General features: G+C 43.5%; 2 protein-coding genes across 3 annotated transcripts in view; one reads left to right on the forward strand and one right to left on the reverse strand.

Annotated features, from left to right (window-relative positions):
* Positions 1–3058, forward strand: part of pitrm1 (pitrilysin metallopeptidase 1) — a 79117-nt gene extending 76059 nt beyond the window's left edge. Inside the window, exon 27 of the mRNA XM_068014886.1 lies at positions 2302–3058. Within this exon, the coding sequence (XP_067870987.1) occupies positions 2302–2395 (94 nt within the window). The 3' untranslated portion in view covers positions 2396–3058. The remainder of the gene's footprint in view (positions 1–2301) is intronic.
* Positions 3059–6169: 3111 nt separating this feature from the next.
* LOC137349379 (ATP-dependent 6-phosphofructokinase, platelet type-like) overlaps positions 6170–27708 on the reverse strand; it is a 154488-nt gene continuing 132949 nt past the window's right edge. For both annotated transcript variants that reach the window (XM_068014901.1, XM_068014890.1), the window contains exons 20-22: positions 18794–18893; positions 9645–9750; positions 6170–6814 (exon numbers count right to left, since the gene is read on the reverse strand). In XM_068014901.1, the coding sequence (XP_067871002.1) occupies positions 6658–6814; positions 9645–9750; positions 18794–18893 (363 nt within the window). In that variant the 3' untranslated portion in view covers positions 6170–6657. The remainder of the gene's footprint in view (positions 6815–9644; positions 9751–18793; positions 18894–27708) is intronic.

The raw sequence follows: 27708 nt of genomic DNA on the forward strand, positions 1-27708 counted from the left end.
CTGGAGAAGTGTGAGGTGATGCATTTTGGGAGGTCAAACAAGGCAAAGGAATACACGATTAATGGGAAAATACTGAGAAGTGTAGAGGAAGTGAGGGACCTTGGAATGAATATCCACAGATCCCTGAAGGTAGCAGGAGAGGTCGATAAGGTGGTTAAAAAGGCATATGGAATCCTTTCCTTTATTAGCCAAGGTATAGAATATAAGAGCAGGGAGGTTATTGTGGAACTGTATAACTCATTGGTTAGGCCACAACGTGAGTACTGTGTGCAGTTCTGGTTGCCTCATTACAGAAAAGATGTAATTGATCTAGAGAGGGTACAGAGGAAATTTACGAGGATGTTGCCAGGACTGGAAAAATACAGTTTGAGGAAAGATTGGATAGGCTGGGGTTCTCCTTGGAACAGAGAAGGCTGAGGGGAGATCTGATTGAAATGTACAAGATTTTAAGGGTCCTGGATGGAGTGGCGGTGAAGAACCTATTCACCTTAGCAGAGACGTCAGTGACTAGGGAGCATAGATTTAAAGTCTGGAACACACTGTCTGAAGGAGGCGTTGATGCAGAAAACCTCAACTCATTCAAAAGGAGTCTGGATATGCACCTCAGGTGCTATAATCTGCAGGGCTATGGACCAAATGCTGGAAGGTGGGATTAGAATAGGTGGATCGTTTTTTGGCTGGCACAGATACGATGGGCCAAGTGGCCTCTTTCTGTGCCTTAAACTTTCTATGATTTAATCTCTTCTGCCTCCCATCCTTTCACAGACCTTCCCTTCTGTCCTTTTCTCCCCTTCCACTATTCCCTGCCTCTGCACATGCTTAAAATCTGTTGCATCTCTAACTTTTTTCCAGTTCTGATGAAAGGTCATCAACCAGCAACTTTACCTTTTAAATCCTCACGCTGCTAGAAGATCCAGGTTGGGTTCAGTTGCCTTGGTCTGTCGTTCATGGGTTATTGTACAGGTGGATCACCTAACTGTTCAACCAAAAAAAATCCGGGGGGAGCAAGAGAGGAAAATCTATGACAAATTATGGAATGCCCCATTAGTTAGTCCTGCTCTGTAGAAGACAGGGTATAATTTTAATCCATGCTGATTATTGTATGCACCATCACATCTGCACACTGATGGGAAACAGGAGACTGGAAAGTTTATAATAGATGCAAGAGCAGAACTGTGTTTGGACCAACTTAAGAATGATTTGCCATACTGTCCACCACAGTGACCCTGATGTATACTAACCACGGTGATTCCCCAATTAGATTCAACGGCAAACAATAATTTACATTTCCAATCTTCCACACAAGTTTCTATGGGAATGTTTTTTTAGATTTCTAGTTTTCATCTGATACTGAAACACTTGAATGCAGGAAGAATACTATAACTGTAATGAAAACGCTATACAATCAAAGTTTCTGATCACCCTGTCTTTCCATTGGTCATGTTGTTTCTTCTCATTTTACTTTAACCTGAATTCTAACTGCTATGACCAAAATCCTTGCAGTAACTTGCATCCCTCCACTAAGTTTTATTATTCTTCAGGACAGTGAGCACTGTGGTTCCAAGCTAACAATGATTGGGGTCCCATTTCCTGTTCTGCATAGTTCAGGATAATCCTGTATGTGTGAGAAATTAAATAAGTGAGCAAGACCTTTTTGACTACCTGCTCTCAACATGATCATCCTCATTCTGCCAAACATAATTCAGTCTCTCTATACAAAACTTTTAACGAGACTGCTTCTCAGTTCTCTTATTGCCCTGCTGCTGCCTAATGTTGTCCAATTTAAATTCTGGTGTGGTAATTCTCTTTGTTGCCACTTGGGTTTTCCTGTTGTCTCTTTTACTGAAAAGAATTGAACATGCAGTCCACAATGCAGTCACCTAAGATGAAGAGAGGGAAGTCCCACTTGTTCAAAACAGCCACATAGTGAATTCTTAAAGGGGCAGGCCAGGGTTGAAACAGTATTTCTGTTTTTATCTGGAGGTTAAACAGTCTCGAGAATGAGGGAGTCAGTGCCCAGAATTGTAGTAACAGCATCCCTTTTCTCATACAGTATAAATTGTTGTTCGCTTTGAGATTTGACATTCTTAGGTCTGTCCTGATGAGTGCAAGACAAAAAGCTTCAACAGCAGGTCTCTTAGCAATACTCAAGTTCTGTACTACCATGTGACTGTGGTAACATTCATGTGCTCTGATGTTTAAGTTAAATAAAACTTTTTTTCACACTCCAGTTAATAGAGGTAACTTTAATTAAAGTTAATGTTTCTATTTTCAATATTTGTTTTTTTTTCAATATGTTAGGTATTTAACAACAGGACACAGCACATGGGGAGCTGCAATTTTAGGACCTGAAAATGAATCTATTGCCCGAGATCCAACTTGGGTACAGAGATAATACTCTAAAGGGAGAGCTATTGCTAAGGGATGTTAACCCCTCATTCTCCTGAAATAATGCAGAAAACAGAATCAGGATGGATTCAACCGAAATGTTAGTGTCTCCATGTGATGATGCTCTCTCTGCAGGAGGTGAAGGTGGTAACAGCAGTATTCCATGATCTAAAATCTGCTCAGTGCTTTTGTGAATGAAACAATGAGTAGAAAATCCTTGTTACCTCAATTGTACTGTACCAGAATAAATATGGATTCCGTATGTGTCCCATGCTAGATGAAAGAGGGTGTTTACAAGCAAAGTTTGTAGCGCTTGAAGAAATATAAGGAGCATAGTATTTACATGTAATTTTGAAGGAATAATCATGCCGAATGTGTTTTCTCCGCAATTACGACGTGAAAAGTTAATTCTGTACCATCTCCTTTGCAAGAAGAGATGTGGAGAAAGCCCCCAAAACTTGAATCTATTTAAATACAATTTGACATCTGGTATTCACTGGAACATTTTGTACAAAGCATTGTTTCTAGTGAGATTGAGACAGCTGATCTGCTTGAGACATTCAAATTGGTGATTGCTGAAACTTGTATTTTAGAACCTTTGTATTTTTACTGATCCAAATTAAACCTTTTACATGATGGGGTGTAAGAATAAAAGCTGCTGAACAATGTTTCACTCATGTATTCAGTAGTCTAATTTGTCTGGAAGTGTTGTAATGGTTTTTTCATACCATTATGTGGAAGCTTAACCTTTGTCGACATTCTTCATGGATCAAAGGTAAATTGATCCCATTGTGCCTATTAGACTTGTGCTATAACCTGATGACCACCTAAGCCCAGTACAAAGGCAAAATACTGCAGATGCTGAAAATCTGAAATGATAGAAGATGCTGGAAATGCTCAGCAGGTCTGGCATTATCTGTGGAGAGCGAAAGACTTCATATTTCAGGTCAATTACCTTACATCCCTTACCTTTTTCCAATTCTGTTGTAAGAGATTTTAAACAAGTACAAAGGCAGGCAACCGGAAGCTCGGGTTATGCTTACGGACTGAGCGGAGGTGTTCTGCAATGCGATCACCCAAGTTATTTTTTTTTTCTTTTTTCTTGTTTGTTTGGTTATATTTTAGTTTTTTTATTTTGGTTAGTTTGTTTCTACTGTGCCTACCCACTGTTCCTGTTTTTTTTTAATTTAATGTTTGTGCTTGGAATGCTTTGTGCTTTGCAATCAATTCACACCCTCTCTGTACTAATGCTTTGTCTTTCAGCACACCATTAACATATTGTTTGCCTTTATTCCATGACCTTCTGGTTGGTTATTCTCTGTGACCTTGTCCTATCAACACCTCTTTTGTTATCTCTTGCCCCACCTCCCAGCTTTACCTGCTTAAAACCTTTTATATTTCTAATATTTGTCAGTTCTGAAGGGTCACTGACCTGAAACGTTAACTCTGCTTCTCTCTCCACTGATATCGCCAGACCTGCTGAGTATTTCCAGCATCTGCAGTATTTTGCTTTTATTAAGGTGGATACAAAATTGGCTCAGTGGCAGGAAACGAAGGGTAATCGTTGACAGCTGTTTTAGCAACTGGAGGGCTGTTTCCAGTGGCGTTCTGCAGGGTTCAATACTGGGCCCCCTGCTCTTTGTGGTATATATTAACGATTTGGACATAAATGTAGAGGGCATGATCAAGAAGTTTGCGGACGACACGAAAATTGGCCATGTGGTGGATAGCTGTAGGCTGCAGTAAGATATTGATGGTCTGGTCACATGAGCAGAAAAGTGGCAAATGGAATTCAAGCTGGAGAAGTGTGAGGTAATGCATTTGGGGAGGTCAAACAAGGCAATGGAATACATGATTAAATGGGAAAATACAGAGAAGTGTAGAGGAAGTGAAGGTCCTTGGAGTGAATGTCCACAGATCCCTAAAGGTAGCAGGACAGGTCAATAAGGTGGTTAAGAAAGCATATGGAATCCTTTATTAGCCAAGGTATAGAATATAAGAGCAGGGAGGTTATGCTGGAACTGTATAAATCATTGGTTAGGCCACAACTTGAGTATTGTGTGCACTTCTGGTCACCTCATTACAGAAAGGATGTAATTGCACTAGAGAGGGTACAGAGGAGATTTACAAGGATGTTGCCAGGACTGGGAAAATTGCAGCTCTGAGGAAAGATTGGATAGGCTGGGGTTGTTCTCCTTGGAACAGAGAAGGCTGATTTCTGATTGAAATGTACAAAATTTTGAGGGTCCTGGATAGAGTGGAGTTGAAGGGTCTATTCACCTTAGCAGAGCGCTCAGTGACTCGGGGGCATAGATTTAAAATGATTGGTAGAAAAATTAGAGGGGAGATGAGGAAAAGCATTTTCACCCAGAGGTTGGTGATGGTTCAGAACTCACTGCCTCAAAGGGTAGTTGAGGCAGAAATACTCAACTCATTCAAAAGGAGTCTGGATTTGCACCTCAAGCGCTGTAATCTGCAGGGCTACGGACCAAATGCTGGAAGGTAGGATTAGAATAGGTGGATAGTTTTTCAGCCACACAGACCAAATGGTCTCTTTCTGTGCCATAAACTTTCTATGATTATCCTCTAGGTTGTGCCTTTTAGATACCAACATAATTGTTCAATTGATTGCAGTAGCCCTCAACTGGCTATTGTACCTGATTAGGAGCTTAAATCTTTTCAAAGCAATGTGGGTTGAAGGTATTAACACTGTATGAGCAACATAACGTCAAGGCAGCTAAAAAACTAGTATTTCTGGAAATTTCAGTCTGTTATTTAGATCTTGATGACTGATTTTACATTACTACAGGAACTTAACCTTGCAAGAGTTAGTTCCAAAATGGCAATACAATAAATTATTTCAGTAATTCCAAATATACCATCTTGGGCTACATTGAAAAATACTGTAAAATGTGGACATTAAGGGTAGAGTTTCCACTTTGAGCGCAATCAGGAAATTGTACCCAAAGTTGTGCGGGTTGGCTTACAGTTCAAGTTTGATAAAATTGATTTGCATAATCAAAAATGTAAAATCTTCAATGAACCAGTGCAACAGAATGTAATTGCTTCCTTTTCTCAATTAAAAACAATCCTTGAAGTATTTAAGAGTGGTAATCTGGTGCAAGTGGGTTTCACAAAAAAATAAACATTTTTAATGACTGTGTCCAGTCCGCCACTGAGTAACCTCACTGAAAATAACTTTCCAAAAACTATACGCCAACGAAACTTAACAGTAGACCAGTCAATTTCATAGTAAATTAAGTTTTTTTTGATATGAAATCTTTTGAATTTGCCTAAGAGTGTTTGTGTGCCTAAGAAAATGGGCACAATTTGAAGGGCCTTCCCTAGCCAGTGCAAGCAGCAGAAACTTGAATTTTCGACATGTGGGCATGACTGGTTTAGGGACAGGGCCCGAACCAAGTGAATTGAATCATAAACCCGTGTAAAAGATCATGGAAAACACAAAGCTAAGTGGCTTGGGGCAGTACTTGTGTTTACAGTTCCACAATCTTTCATGCTGGTTCAGCCCTGATTGCCCCTTTGTTCTTGATTTCCCCCATCAGAGGAAATAGTTTCTCTATATTGACCTTGTCAAATCCTTTTAACTGTTTAAATACCTCGATCAGATCACCCATACATCTTATACGCTCGAGGGAATACAAGCCAAGTTTTGCAACCTGTCCTCACAATTTAACCCTCTAAGCTATTCTGTACAGTCTTACATTAGTAGTGTGTGTTACCTTGTGCATATGTGTATAGACAAAGTCAGCAGATACAAGTCTGTAGAACCAGCCGCAGCAATTTTATTTAACGCTGGAGGGAAAATAAACAATATATTCACTTCGCTACAACACGTTTATTGTGTTGGTCACATAAATATATCTTCAGATTTTTCACAAAATTATACTATCTCTTCTACACATGATCCACACAATAAATATATTATAGAAATGCTGTGCAATGAAAAGCAATATATTATGCTGTGTGTTTTCTTTTCTCCATGCAAGCATGATTATTTATTTTTTATGGACTAACAAAATAGTGACAAACCAACTGTTCCACTTTGTACTAGTAGCTGGAAATAGCTAGAGCAGATGTGTAGGAAAGGTTACAGGATGCCTGCTTTTATTTCCACATTAAATGATGGTACAACACACTTAACCATTACAGAACAAACTGGAAGTTAACTTTATCCTCTGCTGGACAATATAAACACTGCTGCTCTCACGCAACTTGAGCCAGATGCATACATTTTGGGTTTTATCGGGCCTACATAGCAACGCTGTTGGGAAAGTTTTGCATATGGTGTCGGTCGACATGCTCCATTTGGCCAGCATCAGACATGTCAAAGCTGATCTTATATTTGGCTAGAATCTTCATCAGTGAGCGGAGCTTTAACCACCATTGCTCCTTTGGAATTCGATGCCTGAAAATACAAATTGGAATCTTAAACTTCAAATCCGATACTGTTCACAAAAGGTGGTAGCAATTAAGTATTGGACTGTAAAGCTACATCCGCCACACTAAGCTTCCTCCTACTCTTCTTTATCTAACCCCATCAACATATTCTAAGTGGCTAAAATGTTTTAACACAGACTCCAAATACATAAGGAACATTAGTCAACTGTGTGCAACACAAGCTCTTAGTATCCCTCAGAATTTTGAACAAAGGATCTGTTCTATCGGATACGGTCTAATTTTAAGCATTGCAGCTTACAGGGAAGGTGACATTTGAATATTTAATGGTTTGTTAGGCTGGAACAGGAATCCCCTGTAAAAAAAAATATAGAACTCGTCATTTTGTAGTCAAGTGACCAATATCACACAATATGACGCCACAGAATCTTACAGCACAGAAGGAGGCCATTGAGCCCACTGTGCCTGTGCTAGCTCTTTGAAGCAACTGTCCAATCAGTCCCACTCCCTTGTTCTTTCCCCATAACCCCACAAATTTTTCTTGATTGTGTTTCAAGGGTTTCCATTTTTTGTTAAATTTTGAGAATTTGTCTTTTAAAAAATGAAAAGGAATTTTGGGTTTTTTTTTTTAAAAGGAAGGTTAGCAGAAGGTTTGGACTGAGTTTGACCTGTAAACAGTTACTGGAAGGCACCTATTTGCAAACACTGCAGGGGTTGTTTTTGTCTTGGAGAGATGTTTACAAAGAAGTGATAAGCCAAGATTTATGGTTGTCAAGAGGCTGATCTCTGCAAAAAAAAATGTTTCAATTTGAACTGTTAAAAAAGCCAGTTGCTGCTTTACCTGTGAGAAGACAGCTCATATATTTCTATTGAAAGGAAATCCTGCATCAAGTGTTTTTCCTATTTTCTCCTGTGTTTGAAGAAACCTTTGCAAGTCGAATGTGTGGGCACTGGAACCTTGTTGCTGCCTTCTGCTGCAAGACTTATTTGGAGCCTTCTATAGCTGCACTCTTGGAAAGCCTACCCAAACTGATCTTCAACATCGCCTGGAAGGAACTGGTCTGGGAAGATCCTAGTGACAGCTGCCTATTCGCATTTGGGATGCCTAACCAACACAAAGAACATCTTTCCATATCTTCTTTTCAGCCGAAGTGTTTTGTTTTCTGTTTCTTTAATGATCATTAAACAAAAATCTCTTATTTTTCCCCAGTTAACTGGTTGTGTATGTAGATGTGTATTTGTGTGTGAGGGCTAGGATAAATAAGGGGCTTTAATATTGCAATTTATGCATATGTTTTACTTCATTATTGGTTAAGACATGGTTTATAATACACTAATAATTTCTCTGTTTATTAAATAAACCTGGTTGGGGTGTTGTATTCTGGGGAAAATATGGTTGACCATATTGGTAAGTTGGCAAGTTTAAATATCTGTTGTGACCTGTGGAGAAGTGGGACTGAATTAACAGTGCATTCTTCCTGCCTCGGTCATAACAAGTGTTTTTCCAATTCCCTTTTGAAAGTTGCTACTGAATTTGCTTCCAGGCAGTGGGTTCCAGATAACAACTTTTTAAAAAAAATAAAGCCCTAAATATGATTAACAGTGATCACAAACGTATTTTTACTGAGATACAACAAGATCCACCTTCACTGCCTGGAAAATAGAATAAATTGGATGGTCTTTTTCTCTAACTTAAATAGTCACCTGGATTTATTTTCTATAATATGTACATAGTATTATGTAACTCAAAATAAAACAAATGGCAGTACAACCCCCAAATAAAGCAATAAATTATAATTATATAACACCTTTAACATAATAAAATGTCCCAAGGAACTTCATATGGCAGAATGGTAGCATAATGATAATGTTACTGGACTAGTAATCCAGAGGCCTAGACTAATGCTCTAGAGACATGAGTTCAAGTCCTACCATAGCAGCTGGAGGAATTTAAGTTCAATTAATTAATAAATCACTAATTGATAATGATCATGAAACTACTGCATTGTTGTTAAAAACCCTTCTGGTTCACTAATGTCCTTTTAGGTGCAGAAATCTGCCGTCCTTACCTGGTCTGGTCTACATGTGACTCCAGATCCACAGAATGAGGTAGACTCTTAACTGCCCTCTGTAATGGCCTAGCAAGGCACTGCGTTGTAGATGGCTCAACACCATCTGCTCAAAGGCAATTAGCGATGGGCAATAAACACTGGCCTTGCCAGTGACATCCACATCCCAAGAATGAATTAAAAAAAGCTAAATTTGACACCAAGCCATGCAAGGAGATACTAGGACAAATGACCAGACAATTGGTCAGAGGTAGGTTTAAAGGAGGAAAGCAAAATTGAGAGGTTTAGGCAGGGAATTCCAGTGCTTGGGCCCAGGAGGCTGAAAGCACAGCCACCAATGATGCAGCATCTAAAATCAGGGATGCACAAGAGGCCAGAATTGGAAGAGTGCAGAGAGAGGGAAGGCTGAGGCCACGGAGGGATTTGAAAAAAAGTATGAAATTTTTTTTTAAAATCAAGCATTGTTGAACCGGCTGCCAATCTAAGTCCAGCAAGTGCACTTGTGATGAGTGAATGGGATTTGGTGCAAGTTGGGGCACAGGCAGCAGAGGTTTGGATGGGTTTAAGTTTATGTAGGAAAATAGGAGGCTGGCTAGGAATCCAGTCTAGTCAATAGTCAAGCCTAGAGATAACAAAGGCATGGAAGAGGGTGTTGACAGATGAGCCAAGAGTGGGGTAGAGTCGGGTGAAGCTATACGGGTGGAAAAAGATGCTGCATATGCAAGATTCCCCAACAAAGCTGAAGTCTCACAGAGTGATAGTCATACTTACTGAAAATCAGACTCTCTCTTTAGCTCTTCTACAGGCTGGAACACCAGGCTACGTCTGCGCATTCCCAGTAAACAGGCAGTGTCTCGACTATTTGCAAATACTTTGCCTGCATATTTAAAAAAAATATAAAATAAATCAAACAAACCACATATTGATTTTGTTGAAATTCATAGTTTATGTTTCTAAATGGAAGAAGATTTGGAGAGTTTTTAAAAAAAATCAAGGTAGCTAAAACACTAGCAAGTTCTACGCTGGAATGGATTATCAATAGTTGACGCATGCAAAACATAATCAATCTGTTACTTTCAAAATGTGAATTGCTGGAGCCAGTACTGTAACTGCATTCACTCATCAACCACATCGAAGTCAAATCTTAGAATTTTACATCCTGCTGTCCCCTGGTCACTCCAAGTATTTGAAGTATAATATCACCTGGCATAACAACAAAAGATAGCAGCAGGAATAGGCTGTTCAATCCCTCGAACCTACTCTGCCATTCAATCAGATCATGGCTGATCTTCGACCCTAACTCCACTTGCTCTCCCTATCCCCATATCCACTGATTCCTTTAGCGTTCAAAAATCTATCGACCTCAGTCTTGAATATACTTAAGAACTGAGTATCCACAGCCTCCTAGGGAGGAGAATTCCAAAGATTCACATCACTGAGTGAAGAAATTTCTCCTCATCTCAGTCCTAAATGGCTGACCCCTTATCCTGAGATTGTGATCCCTAGTTCTGGACTCTCCAGAAACAGCTTCTCTGCATCTATCCTATCATGTCCTCAAAATAATTTTCTATGTTTTAATGAGATAACCTCTCATTCTTCTAAAGTTGAGAGAGTATGGGCCCTTTCTACTCAATATCTCCTCAGTACCTCAGTCGGGCTGTGCACGTGAACACAGGAGGTTCTAGGTTAAACAGTTATGGGAAAAGAAGTGTTAGAAAGTAAATTCTAGTCATTATGTAAAATTTATGGTCGGGGGGCGGGTAAGAAAATGAGTCTACATTTAGTCCAAATGTATTTTCAGTTTTGTACATGCCATACAATTGCATGTGTTACCATGCATTTACTAGTTGATGTAGGTGAACTCTGGTCAACCACTAGGAGAGTGACACCTCTGAGGGCTGACCTCCTGCTTTTATATTGTCATTGGGCACTGCTCTTTTTGTAAGTCCAATAAGGGCACAGAGGATGCTAATGTTATGACATGCTTCTCCTGACTACAGACAGAAATAGGTCAATAATGGAGGCTTCAAAGGACTTACCTACCTAATGTGTGGAGAGTAGGAAATCTCAAGGGAAAAAAAAAACAATGCTGCAGAAAGAACAGCTTCCCGCTGACCCAGGTCATTTGGCCACCTGGGAACATCAAATCATGAAGTGCACAGTGGGCAGTTATTGACAAGAAGTCATTCCGACTGTTTGACTACTTGTGTTGCAGTATATATACAGATACTATAATAGCTCAGTGCAATCAGCGGGATGGATGAGGAACCACCATGTCTGACGGCAGATCGCAAGACCTTGGGCCCGAGTTGCAATTGGTTCTGTTGAGGTCAGATCAATATTATTCAGGTGCCATTAACAGAGGGAGAACCAACGTGCAGATAACCAACCACCCGCCCCCCACTTTCAAGATAAAATCATTTTGTGTGGGTGCAACAGATCCAGTGGAATCACAATCAGGTGGCTCAGGAGCAGCTGTTTCTCTGGACTGAAAATTACAGATGTCACACTATAGACTGCTGAATCACTTTAACTGAACTGGTCTGTTTGGTTCGGGGGTGGTGGTGAGAAATAGGACAGTTGGGAGATAGAGTACCAAAGTTGTCTTCAGTAATACACTGGGCCAAAATCTATGTCATATGGCAGGAGGGCCTTCAATAATGCAATGAGCATGCTGACGATAAATAAAACTGTAGATGCATGGAGATTTATCTTAAGGATTTTGTGTTGATTATTCATTCATGTGGCTAAATGTCATAACAGCTGGCCACACTTTTAAAAAATGTTTTTGAGTCCTGGACAGTCTTTCCTAACTGGGAATGGAAGCCTTGTTCAAGGCTAAAAAGCCTGTAAGATCCTATTGACAAGTCATTTGCTGAAGCTGGGACAGGATCATACAGCTGCTATGAATCAAGAATCTCTCTCTGCTTAAAAGCTGCTGCTGCTAATATCTCATTCTTGTACAATATCCAATGGGTGGTAATATGATTGGAGCTTTAAAAATAATTAAATAAAGGTTAAACTCAGACGCTATCCACCAAGGAGGAATGAATTATAGTGATTTCCCCATTCCTGACAGAGAACTGCTTTTTTTTTCAAAATAGTGCACACCTTTTGCTGTTAACTTCACTGAGAACACACAACCAGAGCCACTAAGGAAAGAACTGGTCAATGCCAGAAATGTACTGAAGTTCTAGGCCTACATCCGAATATCTCTGAACACTGTTAATGAACAGAATAGCGTTCATGGAGCATGACACAGGTTTTAAAATGTAACACACAATAAGTTCTTTAATGGCAAATAACTGTACATATGTTCCGTTCTAGCATATTCACTGAATTGATTTAGAGCCCGAAACATTTATCAGTTTTAAAAGAAAACACAATCAAATACCACTAAATAGTTAGAATTTTAAGATGGCACGATGCCTATAATTTCTTCCAACAGTAACTCTGATTAGGGAACCACTAATATTGAACCATTAACCTCAAATGTAAAGTGACCAAAACATCTGCAATGTTTGGATTGACAGTTTAAGCATATAGACAATACAGGGAATTAATAAATCTGTCACTATCTTATCAATAAACAAAATTCATTACCTTCATCTATGCATTCCACGATGCCAGCGAGAGAAGCAAAATAAGACAAAGCAAGGGACAGGTTAACGTAACCATCTTGTGTCACACAAACTTTCCAGAGAATAATATAAGGTTTACACACTAACTATTTGAGCTAATGTTTAAGGGAAACCAAACTAAAACTACAAGTTAGGATCACCCAGTAGTTAAAATGTTAAAACTCAACAGGCAGATGGAATGCTACTCCCATTTCGGTAGATTTCTGACCATGTTGTTGAATTGAGCAGGCCTTACTAGAGGATCAACATTTGCATCTTGAGGGCAAGAATAGTATATGGGCTCCCTGGCCCTATTTCAAATTGTGCCTCCTGCCAAATGATGTGGCATCAGTTGAAGTCATGGAAGTTCACAGCTCAGAACATTCCGCCTTCTAAGTTGTAAGATGTTCTGACATGGTATGCAACCGAAAAGCCATTCACTGGACAATTTGTCTAAACTCTAATTCCAAAAGAAATTTTTTGAATGTTTCTTCAGAAGAATTTAGAAATCTAACTTGCACAGTTTGTCTAAATAAAATGTTAGCAGTCCATGGTGATGCAAGAAAGTACAGCACAAACTCGCTACATCTTTTAGGGTGTATAGCAATGATGCGGCACTCTTCATCAACCCGCTGGTACACTGCCAATGCATCATCTACCCACTAATATTTAGATCCTACCTCCAAATCATAAATGGAGCAGTTATACTTGTGATGCAGAACGCCTAAATCAAGGTAGTACTTCAGGGTCCTCACATTTTGCAAGTCTTAAATATACAGCAAAAAGGACATTAGTGTAGTAATTTGTCCTCCTCACAGTGGCACTGTCAGCTGATGGCAAGTGCACTTCCATTGAGTAAAGGCGGTGGCTTACTCATCTCTCTGCTACAAACCACAACTGTGCAAAGTGGTTTTGTTCTTCCTCTCTCGGCGACATATATGGAAACTGGGATTATCATCTTGTTCTTGTTACAATCTGGCTAAACTCTCAGCCCACCCATGCAGGCCAGCAATGTAGTATTCAGATCAACAGTTCTACTGATCTTCCTTTGACATCGGGGAAGTCTGCGCCCAGAGACATTCACAAGTGTTACTTCTGAGCTAATGTAGTTATTTTGGTTTTACCATCACTGCTCAAAATCCACTAGAAGCAGGTTTGCACTACATATGACAAGTAAAGGCTTCTTCCAGTATGAGACCAGACATCCATTCAAAAAAGTATGAAATTCCGCCCCAATGATTGAATTTTCATTATTACAGGGTTGAGGTGGGAAGGCACCACTAATTTTACCTCAGATCTGATTCTAATCCCCAATTCAGCAGAATACAAATCACACCCTATTATCCCTTCTGACTGAGGTAAACCAACCTAATCCTCAACCATTGAACTTTGTTCGAGGTTTTGACTCCTGCATATTAGTTTGCTGTCTAGTGCCACTGGTGCACTATCATCATGCAAAGCCTTGTGAGCCAGGTGCAATAAATATCCTGCCCAATTACACTCGAGTGCCAGAATCAACATATTAAAACTTAACTGGCTTCACTAACAGCTCCCTGGTCTCAGCTATACTATATTACTCACTTGATGAAATTCCAGTGCTATCTTTAATACACTAGTCCATTGGAACTGATTGAATATAATCCTCTCTTTGTGTAAAGAATAGTTTGAGGCATTCAGGTTATTTTTTTGAAACAGTAACACTGTGTTAAGTACTATGATGCAGGCCAACTCAAGAGGATTACACAGATTTTGTGCATTTAAAATGAAAATTATTAATTTAATTTTAATGAATGTTGTGCTTTAAATAAGAATATTTTGCTGTAGAAAACCACTCTAAAATGAAAAATCACTAATTAATGAAGGACAAAAGTATCTGAGCTGGGAGATTGAGATCCTTATGATTTTTGTTGTACAGAGATCTTTCAGAGGCCTTCACAATATTTTCTTTACAGAACTGCATACCTGATATAGTGACATGACAGGTATCAATGTATCACAAGTTCTGGGAATGATCTTTTGGTTCCAAGCCAGCAAATTCTACATTCCTTCAAAGTGTGACCAACCAATATATGCAGATTTATTTTTTCCTTTATTCACCAGCAGATTTATTACTTTGGCCAAAGATGCCTTTACCAACACATTTCATTTTAGTTATGCATAACCCAAAGGAGGTTACTACTGTACAGATTTGCCTGCACACATCGTTGTGTAGTAGGTGTTCTAGATGTCATAAAAAAGCAGTGAGCTTTGATCTTGGAATAACTAAATAAAAACTACTAGAGATCTGAAGAAGTTAAAAGGAAGACAAGGTGAGTCAGAGACTTTGGGAGACACATTTGGAGGCCTCAAACATCCAGGACTTAGTGTCCACCATGATTGGATTGCAGAACACCAAAAACAGACATTAATGACAGGTTTGAACCCTGTCCTTACCTGGTCTGGCCTATATGTGACTCCAGACCCACAGCAATGTGGTTGACTCTAAAATGCCCTGTGAAATGGCTTAGTAAACCACTGAATTGTATCTAACCACTACAAAGTCGATAAAGAATGAAACCGGACAGACGACCCAGCATTGAGCTAGGCACGGGAAATGACGGCGACAAACCCAGTCCTGTCGACCCTGTAAAGTCCTCCTTACTAACATCTGGGGGCTGTGCCAAAGTTGGGAGAGCAGTCCCACAGACTAGTCAAGCAACAGCCTGACATAGTCATATTCACAGAATCATACATAACAGAAGATGTCCCAGACACCACCATCACCATCCATGGGTATGTCCTGTCCCACCGGCAGGTCAGACCCAGCACAGATGGCGGCACAGTAGTATACAGTTAGGAAGGAGTTGCCCTGGGAGTCCTCAACATCAACTCTGGATCCCATGAAGTCTCATGGCATCAGGTCAAACATGGCCAAGGCAACCATTGCCGATTACCACCTACCATCCCCCCTCAGCTGATGAATCAGTACTCCTCCTTGTTGAACACCACTTGGAGGAAGCACTGAGGGTGGCAAGGGCACAGAATGTACTCTGGGTGGGTGACTTCAATGTCCATCACCAAGAGTGGCTCAGCAGCACCACTACTAACTGAACTGGCCGAGTCCTAAAGGGTATAGCTGCTAGACTGGGTATGCGGCAGGTGGTGAGGGAACCAACAAGAGGGAAAAACATACTTGACCTTATCCTCACCAATCTTCCTGCTGCAGATGCATCTGTCCATGACAGTATTGGTAGGAGTAAACACTGCACAGTCCTTGTGGAGACAAAGTCCCATCTTCACATCATGTTGTGTGGCACTACCACCATGCTAAATGGGATAGGTTTCGAACAATGCATAAATGGGCATCCATGAGGCGCTGTGGGCCATCAGCAGAATTGTACTCAATCACAATCTGTGACCTCATAGCTCGGCATATTCCTCACTCTACTATTACCATCAAGCCAGGGGATCAACCCTGGTTCAATGAAGAGTGCAGGAGGGCATGCCAGGAGCAGCACCAGGTCTCCCTCAAAATGAGGTGTCAACCTGGTGAAGCTACAACCCAGGATCACGTGTGCCAAACAACGTAAGCAGCATGTGATAGACAGAGCTAAGCGACCCCACAACCAACGAATCAGATCTAAGCTCTGCAGTCCTGCCACATCCAGTCTTAAATGGTGGTGGACAAATAAACAACTAACTGGAGGAGGTGGCTCCACAAATATCCCCATCCTCAATGATGGGGGAGCCTAGCACATCAGTGCAAAAGATAAAGCTGAAGCATTTGCAATAACCTTCAGCCAGAAGTGCCGAGTTGATGATCCATCTCGGCCTCCTCCTGAAGTCCCCAGCATCACAGATGCCAGCCTTCAGCCAATTCCATTCACTCCGCATGATATCAAGAAACGACTGAAGGCACTGGATATTGCAAAGGCGATGGGCCCTGACAACATTCTGGCAATAGTACTGAAGAACTGTGCTCCAGAACTTGCCGTGCCCCTTGCCAAGCTGTTCCAGTACAGCTACAGCTTTGGTATCTACCCGGCAATGTGGAAAATTGCCCAGGTATGTCCTGCACACAAAAAAGCAGGACAAATTCAACCCGGCCAATTACCTCTACATCAGTCTACTCTCGATCATCAGTAAAGTGTTGGAAGGTGTCGTCGACAGCATCACTTGCTGAGCAATAACCTGCTCAGTGACACTCAGTTTGGGTTCTGCCAGGGCCACTCAGCTCCTAACCTCATTACAGCCTTGGCTCAAACATGGACAAAAGAGCTGAACTCAAGAGGTGAGGTGAAAGTGACTGCCCTTGACATCAAGGTTGCATTTGACTGAGTATGGCATCAAGGAGCCCTAGCAAAACTGGAGTCAATGGAAATCAGGGGGAAAACTCTCCACTGGTTGGAGTTGTACCTAGCGCAAAGGAAGATGGTCATGGTTGTTGGAGGTCAATCATCTAAGCTCCTGGACATCACTGCCGGAGTTCCTCAGGGTCATGTCCTAGGCCCAAACATCTTCAGCTGCTTCATCAATGACCTTCCTTCAATCATAAGGTCAGAAGTGGGGATGTTCGCTGATGATTGCACAATGTTCAGCACCATTTGTGACTCCTCAGATACTGAAGCAGTCCATGTAGAAATGTAGTAAGACCTGGACAATATCCAGTCTTGGGCTTATAAGTGGCAAGTAACATTCACGACACATAAGTGCCAGGCAACGACCATTTCCAACAAAAGAGAATCTAACCATCTCCCCTTGACATTCAATGGCATTACCATCTCTGAATCTCCCACTATCAACATTCTGGGGTTACAATTGACCAGAAACTGAACTGGAGTAGCCATATAAATACCATGGCTACAAGAGCAGGTCAGAAGCTTGGAACCCTGCGGCGAATAACTCACCTCCTGACTCCCCAAAGCCTGTCCACCATCTACAAGACACAAGTCAGGAGTGTGATGGAATACTCTGCACTTGCCTGGATGGGTTGCAGCTCCAACAACACTCAGGAAGCTCGGTACCATCCAGGACAAAGCAGCCTGCTTGATTGGCACCCCATCCACAAACATTCACTCCCTTCACCACTGACGCACAGTGGTAACAGTGTGTACCTTCGACAAGATGCACTGCAGGAACGCACCAAGGCTCCTTAAACAGCACATTCCAAACCTGAGACCTCTACCACCTCGAAGGACAAGAGCAGCAGAATAATGGGAACATCACCACATGCAAGTTCCCCTCCAATCCACACATCATCCTGACTTGGAACTATATCGCTGTTCCTTCACTGTCACTGGGTCAAAATCCCGGAACTCTCTTCCTAACAGCACTGTGGGTAAACCTACCCCATATGGACTGCAGCGGTTCATGAAGGCAGCTCATCACCACCTTCTCAGGGGCAATTAGGGATGGGCAATAAATGCTGTCCTAGCCACAGATGCCCACATCCCACGAACAAATGAAAAAAACAAGCAGCAGGAAGCTTAATGGCACAGTGCACTGGGAGGATGCATGGTTTTAGCTATGTATGCTCTAGCGTATAGGAATCTGCATATTCAAGCACCCAGCATTTCACTGCACACATCTGGAAGCCCACAAGTATTGGCCTTTGCCAACCTTTGCCCAAGCCCTCAGGACGTAGGTAAACAGAATGTGTCCTTAAAGAGAAAATGCGCTCATTCCACATTGAGTCATTAGAAATTCTACTTTTGCACATTTCTCAAGTAGCTTTGTTTGGTGATGAAGTGTGCTGCTAGGCTTTTAAATGTCAGATACTCCTGGCTGACAAACAAACATATAGGAGAGTACTGATTTAGGTGACACTGTGCTTTAAGTGGCTAAAGAATGCAGCAATGAAGAATTACACATTTTTAGAAAGATTGCAGAATGCAATGAGTCTCAATTTTAACAGTGAGCATGTAAGGAGGAAAACCATACAGGACAGAGGCGAAAGTTCAGAAGACCAAGAAAGGCCATGATACTGGGAAAGAGACAGCACAAGAGAGACAGAATGGAAATGGTGGAGAGCAGAGCTGAGAAAGCATTCATTTCCTTCACAAGGTCACAACAATGACTTCCTCAGATCATGATGAAGGAAGTATCTTCAGTACTTTCATGATTATCATACTATTTAAAACATTTAATATAATGCTTAAAAATCCATTTGTGGTGTAAGCAGAAAATGTAATTCTGCACACGTTACAGTTTCATTTAAAACTAAATTTTAAACTACAAATTAATAAATTGGCCATACAATATACTAAACAATAAAATCTTGCATTCATTACAAACTGGTCTTAAAACTGTGTTTCCTACTACCTTGTCTGTAGGATTCTTTTAGCTTCGTTGAGATCCATTGCATGGCTTTGGCAGAAATCTTAGTTCCAAAGTTTCTATCAAATGGAGATGGTGATCCACCCTGGCAATCGTAAAAATATGACACCAATTAGTATTGTTTCAGAACAGAAATTCTGTAGAGTATGAAGACTCAGTCAGATTCCTTTTACTTTAGGCTTATTAAGGACGAAAACCTTAACCAAGAATTACTAACCATATGCAATGATATTTTAACTCTCTCCACTAAACCAACATTTCTACCTTCTGACTAAATGGTGGAGGGGTTGGGGGTATACTTATACTGCATCTTTTCTATAGGTTTACTAAGTAGGATAAATTCTTTTTGTTTTTCTCTGCAAGTCCATTCTAGACAGTGGCTCCTTTTTTCATTTGTTAATGATGTGGGCGTTGCTGGAAAGTCCAGCATGTATTGCCCATCCCTAATTGCCCTTGGGAAGGTGGTGGTGAGCTGCCTTCTTGAACCACTGCAATCCATCTTATGTGGGTACATCCACAGTGCTGTTAGGAAGGGAGTTCCAGCATTTTGACCCAGCAACAGTGAAGGATCGGTGATATATAGTTCCAGGTCAGGATGGTGTGTGGCTTGGAGGGGAACTTGCAGGCGGTGGTGTTCCCATGCATCTGCTGCCCTTGTCCTTCAAGGTGGTAGAGGTTGCAGGTTTGGAAGATGCTGTTGAAGAAGTGTTGGTGAGTTGCTGCAGTGCATCTTGTACATAGTACACACTGCTTCTACTGTGTGTCGGTGCTGGAGGGAGTGAATGTTGAAGATAGTGGATGGCATTCCAATCAAGCGGCTGCTTCGCCTTGATGATGGTATTGAGCTTCTTGAGTGTTGTTGGAGCTGCACCCATCCAAGCACGTGGAGAGTATTCCATCACACTCCTGACCTGTGCCTTGTAGATGGTGGACAGGCTTTGGGGAGTCAGGAGGTGACTTAGAATTCTGAAAATCTCCTTCCAGATCTCCTACAATATCCAGCTTCCACTGAGTTGGCACGTTCAGTTGATTACAGAATGAACTTGTGTTGAAGTAGTTATGGGATGCCTCATGTTCCAGCAAACTATTCCACCCAGACCATTGGATTCTAAGAGGCTCTTGTGAAATTTGTAGTTGGAATCACAGTTCCTAATTAAGTTTTATAATGACTTCACAGACTCCTGGATATCACATTGATTACTTGGCTCCCTCGTCATTGTGATTCCTTGGTGTTGGCCTTTATGAATCCAAGATCCCCTGTCTGAATACAGAATGACCAACCTTAGAGTTTTTAGCTCTCCTGATACTTTGCAGTATTTCCTCACCAACTCTGAGGCATTTTAGCTATTGTTTTTCTTTTTATTAATACTCCACAATTATTTTGCACACTTTGGGCTGAATTTAGTGAGCCCATTGTGGGTCCTGGTGGCGGACCTGGAAATAGGTGCTGTTCTCGCTAGTCACGTGGGCAGCCGGTCCACCGTGATCATGAGCCACGGGGGGCTGCCAATCACGCAGCTGGGGTGGGATGCAAGATGCCGAATATGGCAGTGGATGACTCTGGAGCAGGTGCTGCCGCCATATTCAAAGCCCTGCCAGCCCTGCTTGCATTGCTGCCTTGGACTCATTTGTAGCTTGCTGTTCATTGCGGACACTGTTTTGGAGTGACTCCTGGACACCTCCTCACCCCCCCCCCGAGGATGGCAGAGGCAAGACACAGGGTGGCCCCATGGTTTATCAATGCCTCCCTCCAGATTCTCCTCCAGACTGCGAAGGAAAGGCGGGAGGTCCTTTTCCTTAGTGATGGCAAGAAGAGGTCCTCCTGCCTGACCAAGCAAGCCAGGATGTAGATCGCTGAGGAGCTCAGCAGCCATGGGGTCACCCCCACCTCGCAACCCCCCAGACATGGGTTCGGTGCCGCAACAGGATCAATGACTTCTTCGTTCTGCCAAGGTGACTGCTCCATAATTCTGTCCTTTTTAGTGATTACAAGTAGCTACGCAGGAGGAAGCAGGACATGGGGAGGCAGGCACCACAACGGCACTGGCAAAGGGGGTTAGGTATCATCTCATCCTGACAGAAGCATGCCTGCACCTCGGCCACAGGCCACCTTCTTTCACAGCTCACCCTCATTAACTCCCCTGAGAGCAGATGGGAGCATGAGCTACATAGGAAACCCAGTAGGGGATGAGGGGTTGCCACTAGTAGAACTTTCATGTTGATCTCTCTGCGAAGTATGAATATCTCCTCTTTCCAGTTGCAGGACAAGAGGAGCCATAACAGGAGTGAGACAGCCCATTATGCAAAAGTGATTATTCTATTTTGCATTAATTGTGAGCTTCTGACTTCCCCTTTCCCCCTTAGTGAGTGCCAATGTAGGCACAGCCCTCATTTTAATAGGCTTTCCCATGGGCGATAGCGCATGGTTCAGCTTGGCGCTAAGCACAGAACACAAATAGAAAGAAAGCGACAGACTGCACGCATTGAGGTGAGTCTTCAATGTTTTCACTTGTAGCAGCCATCAGGGTGGCTGGCAGTGGGTAATTATGAGATTGTCTCTAGCCTCATTCTGCCTAGCCTCCAGTGCACGGGATTCAACATCCAGTGCTGCCTGCTCATCTCCCTCCTCTGCATCCTCCTCATCGGTGAGGGAGCATCATTCAATCACGTTCTCGTCATGTAAGGCCTACCCCCTCTGCAACGCAAGATTGTGCAGAGCACAGCAGACCACAACAATACACAAAGCCATCGGTGGGGCATACTGCAGGGCTCCATCCGATCGATCTAGGCAGCGGAATCTCTTCTTCAGCAGCCCAATGGCCTGCTCGATGGTCGCTCAGGTGGAGCCCCGGCATGTGTTGTATCTCTCCTCTGCTGCATTGCGAGGGTTCCTCACAGGTGGGAGAAGCCATGTCTTCAATGGGTAGCCCTTGTCCCCAAGTATCCATCCCTGAAGGCAAGCGGGGGACCTGAACAGCTATGACTGTCAAAGTATGTAGGCATCGTAGCTGCTTCCTGGGAAGCAAGCACACAACTGTAAGAAATGCTTTCCATGGTTGCAGTCCAGTTGTACATTGTTTGAATGGAAGTCTTTCCTATTGAACGCAGCTGGCTGATCTGTTGGAGCCTTGATGGCCACGTGCATGCAATCTATCACACCTTGCACCCAGGGAAATCCAGCGATGGCCCCGAATCTGATGGTCCTCTCAGCTTAACTGTCAGTGTCGGTCCAGTAGTGCACATAGTTGCCAGCCCTCTTGAACAGGGATTTGGTCACCTCCTTAATGCAGCAGTGGTGGGCTGCTGCATGGGAGACCCCACACATGTCCCTGGTGGATCCTTGGAATGATCCAGACACGTAAACGTTCAGTGCCACTGTGATCTTCAGGGCCACTGGCATAGGGTGACCCCCAAATCCCATTGTTCGCAACTCGTCCTGCAGCAGGGCGCATAAGTCGGTGACGGACTCTCTGGAGAGCCATAAACTTCACTGACAATGCCACTTGGACATTTGGAGGTAGCTGATTCGGGTCCGGTACACACTCTGGCGCAGGTGGGCCCTTCTTGGCATGGCCGGCTACTGCTGCTCTGGACGTGGAGCTTCATGGGAAGGTACAACTGCCTCCTGGACCTCCCTCTGTTGGAGACACTTCATCATGCCACAGGGGTGCAAAAAGGCAGGGCGTTGGAGACCCATGCCAGGTGATCAGTGCAGAGATGACCTTGCCTTGGCAGCTGTACCTTTGCTACTTCTCTAGGGAGACACCCTGAAGGCCCTCACTGCTCACCTTTGCTGATAGCCGACCCTCTCATCCAGCAGTATGGGCACCCAACCCTCTTCCCCAACAGTTTGGACACCCGATACAGTCACCCAAACCCGAGACCCGGCTCAGCCGGCACTCCCACCCGAGACCCGGCTCAGCCGGCACTCCCACCCGAGACCCGGCTCAGCCGGTACTCCCAAGCGAGACCACGACCCACCCCCCCCACCCTTGCAGAGCAGCTGAGACCAAGCCCCCTACCCCCCTCCCCAACTCTTGCAAAGCACGCAGCACCGCACGTCGACAATGTCCTCAGCTCTCTGCTCTTCCCCTATGCAGTGCTGGCTGTCACGGATGCCTAACCATCACGGCACTGAGGCCTTGCCTCAGTGTCGCCAGCTTTCAATGGCCGGGAATCTAAAGGCACCTGTGGGCTGTCTGTTGTCAAATAAATTCCAAGACCCAGCCCCCCAGCCCCCACCCCAACTGAATAGCAATGAGTTAGACGCAAATGTATTAAAATTAAGTGTTCAGCAATTTAAATTGCAGTCCCGTCGAGTTGGGTCAGCAACGCTGCTTTGGTGACTTCCCACCACTGACTAAATCCAGAACCAACGTCATAGAACTATAGAACAATTACGGCGTAGAAGGCGGCCATTCAGCCCATCGTTTCTGTGCTGGCTGAATAAATTAGCCGCCCAATCTAATCCCACCTTCCAGCACCTGGTCCATAGCCTTGCAGGTAACAGCACTACAGGTACATATCCAGGTACCTTTTAAAAGAATTGAGGGTTTCTACCTCCAGCACCGTTCCTGACAGTGAATTCCAGACACCCCATCACCCTCTGGGTGAAAAAGTTTTTCCTCATGTCCCCTCTAATCTGTGTCCCCTGGTAATTGAGCTCTCCACCAGGGGAAACAGGTCCTTCCTGTCCACTCTTCTAGGCCCCTCATAATTTTGTACACCTCAATTAAGTGTCCCCTCAGCCTCCTCAGTTCCAGGGAAATCAACCTTAGCCTATCCAATCTTTCCTCATAGCTGCAATTTTCAAGCCCTGGCAACATTCTTGTAAATCTCCTCTGTACTCTCACCACAGTAATTATGTCCTTCCTGTAATGTGGTGACCAGAACTGTACGCAATACACCAGCTGTGGTGTATCCAGTGTTTTATGCAGTTCCTGCATTGCATCCCTGCTTTTGTATTCTACACCTTGGCCAATAAAGGAAAGCAATCCATATGCCTTCTTCACCACTCTACCTGCCTGTCCTGCCACCTTCAGGGACCTGTGGACATGCACTCCGAGGTCTCTCACTTCTTCTACCCCTCTCAATATCTTCCCATTTATTGTGTATTCCCTCACTTTATTTGCCCTCCCCAAATGCGTTACCTCACACTTCTCTGGATTGAATTCCATTTGCCACTTTCCCGTCCACTCAACTAAGCCATTCTGAAGTTTATGGCTATATTCTTCACTATTAACAACACGGCCAATTTTTGTGTCATCAGCAAATTTCCCAATCATGCCTCCCACATTTAAGTCCAAATCATTAATATATACCACAAACAGCAAGGGACCCAACACTGAGCCCTGTGGACCGCCACTGGAAACAGCTTTCCATTCGCAAAAACATCTGTCAACTACTACCCTTTGTTTCCTGTCCCTGAGCCAATTCTGGATCCAACCTGTCACATTCCCCTGTATCTCATGGACTTTCATTTTACTGTCCAGTCTGCCATGCGGGACCTTGTCAAATGCCTTACTAAAATCCACGTAGACCACATCCACTGCACTACCCTCATCAATCCTCCCTATTACTTGCACAAAAAACTCAATTAAGTTAGTAAAACATGACCTTCTCCGAACAAATCCATGCTGACTGTCCCTGATTAATCCATGCCTTTCTAAGTGGCAGTTTATCCTGTCACTCAGAATTGATTCTAATAATTTACCCACTACCGAGGTCAGACTGACTGGTCAATAATTATTTAGTCTATCCCTCGCACCCTTTTTAAACAATGGTACAATGTTTGCAGACCTCCAATCATCTGGTACCTCACCTGTATCTAGTGAGGATTTGAAGATGATCCTCAGCGCATCCACTATTTCCTCCCTGGCTTCCTTTAACAACCTGGGATGCAATTCATCTGGCCCTGGTGATTTATCCACTTTCAAGGATGTCAGACCCTCTAGTACTTCCTCTCTCATTATGCTTATCATAACTAATATTTCACACTCCTCTTTTACTACAATGTCTGCATCAACCCTCTCCTTTGTTATGACAGAGACAAAAAACGCATTAAGATCCTTGCCCACATCTTCTGCATCCATGCATAAGTTCCCTTGTACATCCCTGATAGGCCCTACCCTTTCTTTAGTTATCCTCTCTGCTCGAAAGCCACACTGTGCCTCAGGGTAGACACGCTCAGTCAGCTTCTGGAGTCTGTTTAAAATGACTCGAGCGAAGGCTTTCCCCACTGTGCTGAGCAGGGAGATTCCACGGTAGTTGTTGCAGTCACCGCGGTCACCTTTGTTCTTATAGAGAATGATGATATGGGCATCGCGCATGTCCTGTGGTACTGCTCCCTCATCCCAGCATAGGCAAAGCAGTTCATGAAGTGCGGAGAGTATAGCAGGCTTGGCACACTTGATTATTTCAGGGGTAATGCCGTCCTTTCCAGGGGCTTTTCCGCTGGCTAGAGAATCAATGGCATTACTGAGCTCCGATTTTGTTGGCTGTTCGTCCAGCTCATCCATGACTGGCAGAGACTGGGCTGCATTGAGGGAGGTATCAGTGACATCATTTTCCCTGGAGTACAGTTCTAGGTAGTGCTCCACCCAGCAGTCCATTTGCTTGCGTTGGTCAGTGATCGTGTCCCCTGATTTAGACTTGAGGAGGGTGATCTTCTTGATGGTTAGCCCAAAAGCTCTCTTAATGCCATCATACATTCCTCTGATGTTTCCGGTGTCGGAGGCCAGCTGTATACGACTGCATAGGTGTTGCCAGAAGTCGTTTGCACAGCGCCTGGCTGTTCTTTGCGCGGTGTTTCTGGCGGCTTTAAGTGCTAAGGATGTTAACTCACTGGGGGCTTTCTTGTAGTTCAACAGTGCAATGTGCTTAGCGGCTATGACAGGTTCCAGCTCTTCAAAGTGAGATTGAAATCAGTCTGCATTCTGCTTCTCACGTTTGCCAAAGGTGGCCATTACTGAGCCATAGATGGAATCTCTGATGTGGGCCCACTTGGTCTCTGCATCCCCTGCAGGAGTGTTTTGAAGGGCTTTTTCAAGAGAATTGAGAAACATTTGTGACAGCTGTGGGTAAGAAATTCTGGTAATGTTAATGCGCAGGCAGTCTTTCTGCTTGGAGTGGTGTAACTTCTTTGGTTTGAGTCTAACATTGCTGCACACCAGGGAGTGGTCGGTGTCGCAGTCTGCACTGTGGAAGCTGCGTGTGATTTGAACACTGTTTATGGAGGCTCGCCTTGTGACACTGAGGTCCAGCTGGTGCCAACGACGTGATCTTGGGTGTCTCCATGAAAGCTGGTGACAGGGTTTAGTATGAAAGAACGAGTTGGTGATGCAGAGGTTGTGGTAGGTACTCCAGCATTCTCTGTCCATTCTCATTCATCCTTCCAATGCCTCTTTGCTGACAATGCTGCATTAACATCCCACATGGAAGAGTGGCATCGACAGGCTTGTGGCTGCCTGCAACGAATTTGGCCTAACCATCAGTTTCAAGAAAACAAACATCATGGGACAGGACGTCAGAAATGCTCCATCCATCAACATCGGCGACCACACTCTGGAAGTGGTTCAAGGGTTCACCTACCTGGGCTCAATCATTACCAGTAACCTGTCTCTCGATGCAGAAGTCAACAAGCGCATGGGAAAGGCGTCCGCTGCTGTGTCCAGATTGGCCAAGAGAGTGTGGGAAAATGGCGCACTGACACGGAACACAAAAGTTCGAGTGTTTCAAGCCTGTGCCCTCAGTACCTGGCTCTACGGCACCGAGGCCTGGACAACGTATGTCAGGCAAGAGCGACGTCTCAACACATTCCATCTTCACTGTCTCCGGAGAATCCTTGGCATCAGGTCCCAGGGCCATATCTCCAGCGCAGAAGTCCTTTAGATAGCCAACATCCCCAGCATGTACGCCCGACTGAGCCAGCGGCACTTGAGATGGCTCGGCCATGTGAGCCGCGTGGAAGATGGCAGGATCCGCAAGGACGTATTGTATAGCAAGCTCGTCTCTGGTATCAGACCCACCGACCGTCCATGTCTCCGCTTTAAAGACATTTGGAAACGCGACATGAAGCCCTGCGACATTGACCACAAGTCACGGGGGCCAGTTGCCAGCGATCGCCAGAGCTGGCAGACAGCTATAAAGGTGGGGCTGAAAAGAGGCGAGTTGAAGAGACTCAGCAGTTGGCAGGAACAGAGACAGAAGTGTAAGGAGAGCGCCAACTGTGTAACAGCCCCAACAACCAACCTCACCTGCAGCACCTGTGGAAGAGTCTGTCACTCTAAAATTGGCCTTTATAGTCACTCCAGACGCTGCTCCACAAACCACTGACCACCTCTACGCGCTTACCCATTGCCTCTCGAGATAAGGAAGCCAAAAAAGAAAAGGTATCTTGCTCTTAATGTACTGATAAAACATCTTTGTGTTTTCCTTGATTTTACCTGCCAATAATTTTTCATGTCCTCTCTTTGCTTTTCTAATTTCCTTTTTTACTTCATCCCTGCACTTTCTATACTCCTCTAGACTTTCTACAGAATTAAGATATTTGTGATCATCATAAGCTTTCTTTTTCTGCTTTAACTTACCCTGTAAGCTTCTCGATAACCGGGGGCTCTAGATTTGGCAGTATCACCCTTACTCTTTGTGGGGACATGCCTATACTATACCTGTAGTATTTTGCTTCTGAATGCCTCCCACTGGTTTGCCACTGATTTTCCAGTCCACTTTCGCCAGGTCGCCTCTCAGTTTCATAAAATTTACCTTCCCCCCAATTTAGAACCTTTGCTCCTCTAACTATTATGGTCACTAACTCCAAAATGGTCACCCACTGTTACTTCATCCACTTGCCCAGCTTCATTACCAAAGACTAAATCTAGAATTGCGCCTCCTCTCGGGCT

This window comes from Heterodontus francisci, chromosome 2 (assembly GCF_036365525.1).
Source record: "Heterodontus francisci isolate sHetFra1 chromosome 2, sHetFra1.hap1, whole genome shotgun sequence".
Taxonomy (NCBI): Eukaryota; Metazoa; Chordata; class Chondrichthyes; order Heterodontiformes; family Heterodontidae; genus Heterodontus; species Heterodontus francisci.